The sequence below is a fragment of the Penaeus vannamei genome, chromosome 12, assembly GCF_042767895.1.
Source record: "Penaeus vannamei isolate JL-2024 chromosome 12, ASM4276789v1, whole genome shotgun sequence".
NCBI lineage: Eukaryota > Metazoa > Arthropoda > Malacostraca > Decapoda > Penaeidae > Penaeus > Penaeus vannamei.
This window is the reverse complement of record NC_091560.1, coordinates 37,486,239-37,488,738: the sequence shown is the minus strand read 5'-3', so window position 1 is coordinate 37,488,738 and position 2,500 is coordinate 37,486,239. Positions and strand designations below refer to the sequence as shown.

The following is a 2,500-nucleotide window of genomic DNA, read 5'->3' as shown; positions in this document are numbered from 1 at the left end:
CCAGTTCATTGTGATGAAGCAATTAGGGCATATATACCCTGTGTTTCAGAAATGTTACACAGGTGAAATGGGTGGAAAAGCTATAACAAATCATTGGTATAACGAAAGAGGTACTTGTGTGTGTTGTTTTTGTGTGTTATGAGGTTATCAAAAAATATGAGGGACATTGTTTAATCTATGAAACACCAGAAAATAGTTGCAAGTCCTATCCATTTTATTTAAGGTAATTTTTCCCAGCCCACTTGATATGAGTTTGTGTTTGTGTGTGTCTCTGTATTTGCCATTTTCTTTCAAATACAAAATTTCCTCAAGTTACTGGGAAGAATGAAATATCTTCCAAATACAGAAGAGCCATCACCACTCATTTATAATACTGCAGCATATGTAGAAAAGCACTGGGGCAGTATTCATGAAAGGTCAATGACTTCTTTGTGATTTTGTCTCTGATTTGCACTGCTGCCATATCATAAGGTTGATGCTGGTAATAGAACAGACATTTACATTGTTATTGCCTCTATGAAGATAATTGATTGCAGTAATATGTTCAAAATACATACTACAGTGAATCTTACTTCTATAATAATAATAGTATCATATATTTTATATATTTGATTAAGATTTGGGCAACCATAGTTTTGTTATTGCATCAGCTGTGAAGCTGCACGATGCTGTTTGTATATTTAAATAGAAAATTATTGCTAATATGTAAAAAGCAGATCAAGTAATAGTTGACAATATACCAGTAGGGGCTTCCAGTCTATTTGTCTTTACTAATGTCTGATTAGCTTTATCTTTAGACAACAGATTTGTCTGACTCTCCTCAAAAATTTCTTTGACTAGCAATTTTGGTCTGTGGCTTGACCAAAGTTTTAGGACAGGTGTGGAAGTATCCCATTCTGCATTGAATATAATAGAAAAAAACTTGGAAGCCCCTTTCGATTTGTTGTCATCCTTTAATTTAGTTGTTCGTTGTATTTCATAGATATTTTCTTATCACATCTGTAAGGATTGTCTTTAATTTTGTCCTTATGCATAAGGACTCTCTTTCATTTGCCCTTATACAATTTTTCTTCTGTTGAATATTATTCCACTTTGGAAATAGTAAGAAAAGCTCAGAGGCCACTTCTGATAAATGCTAATTTAGCTGTCCTCTACATTTTTATTGCTGTATTTTATTGAAAAATTAGAAATAGTGGCACCTGCCTTTACAACTGATGCAATGTCAATAAATGTATTAATGCCACATCACATTTAGGTATACTAAATGTGTAATATCATCATTATGATATAAGCAACATATATTGCTATATTTACCTTACTGAATTATTACAACATATCAAAATAGGGTCTATAATGATTTACATGTTTGTTCCATTACCAGCATTAACATTGAGGTTTAGCACCACTGCAAATCAGAGACAAAACTGGAAAGAACTGTCATAGACCTTTTGTGAATACTGCTCCAGATTCTGGAACCTTAGCTTGATTGAAATTACCCTCCTATAGACCTCAGGAATGTTCTTTGTCCACCTCCTCCCTCATGCAATTTGTTTCTTCCTTCCAGGGCGAGATTGTCTTGGGGGAGAAACAGAAGGACAGGAGGCAGAGAGGGAATCAGGGACAGATAATAGTGAGGAGGAGGAGGAGGAGGACCTGGAGGGAAACAGTGAGAGAGATGCTTATGATAGAATGAAAATGCACTTGTCTAAAGGTGGGATTGTGAGGTTGAGGAAATTTCATGAGTTGAGGGCAAAGCAGGTAGCCAAGAAGTCAAGCAGAAAAGGAGTAGATGACCGATGGCTGAGAGGAAAATACAATTGCCCCACGTGCGACATGGTGTTCAGTACGAGATTAAAAATGGAGAGGCACCACCAACACATTCACTTGGGTATTGCTCCTTGGACGGGTAGCCATCTGTGTGAGGAATGTGGGAAGACTTTCACACAGAAAGTTGGGTTGAGAGTCCACAGAATGCACAAGCATGGGGACCCAAAGCAGTTCCCATGTGGTCTTTGTAGCTATGAAGGAGTAACAAAAGCTAAGTTAGCTAGACATATGAGGAGTCATTCAGAAGACCGAATCTTTACGTGTGAATATTGTGGTTTAGCTTTAAAAACAGCAGACACTTATAAAAACCATATGGCTCTACATACTAATGAGGGTAAATATCAGTGTAATGTTTGCCATAAAGCTTTCCATCATAAACAATATTATGAAGATCACCACAGAAGTCATTTTGATATACGTGATTACAAGTGTGTAATTTGCCAGACCTCTTTCAAAACTAGCAAATCTCTGCGTACTCATATTAGAGGAGTTCATTTAAATGACAAACGTATTGTTTGTACTATATGTGGTGCGAGATTTATGACTAATTACAACTTAAGAAGTCATATGAAGAAACATGCTCGTGCTGAGCAAAATCATCCCAAGCATCAGTGCAAAATATGTAACAAAAAATTCCATAGTGTACCTGGGCTGGATACCCACCAGAGAGTGG

At 36.5% G+C, this 2,500-nt stretch overlaps 1 protein-coding gene across 5 annotated transcripts in view; it reads left to right on the top strand.

Annotated features, from left to right (window-relative positions):
• LOC113800449 (zinc finger and BTB domain-containing protein 17) overlaps positions 1 to 2,500 on the top strand; it is a 24,226-nt gene that overhangs the window by 14,045 nt on the left and 7,681 nt on the right. For 4 of the 5 annotated variants that reach the window (XM_027351219.2, XM_027351221.2, XM_070128266.1 and 1 more), the window contains exon 14: positions 1,565 to 2,500. This exon is cut by the window's right edge and continues 1,796 nt beyond it. The exons of the other annotated variant lie outside the window; for it this stretch is intronic. In XM_027351219.2, the coding sequence (XP_027207020.1) occupies positions 1,565 to 2,500 (936 nt within the window). The remainder of the gene's footprint in view (positions 1 to 1,564) is intronic. 5 annotated transcript variants of the gene reach the window in all.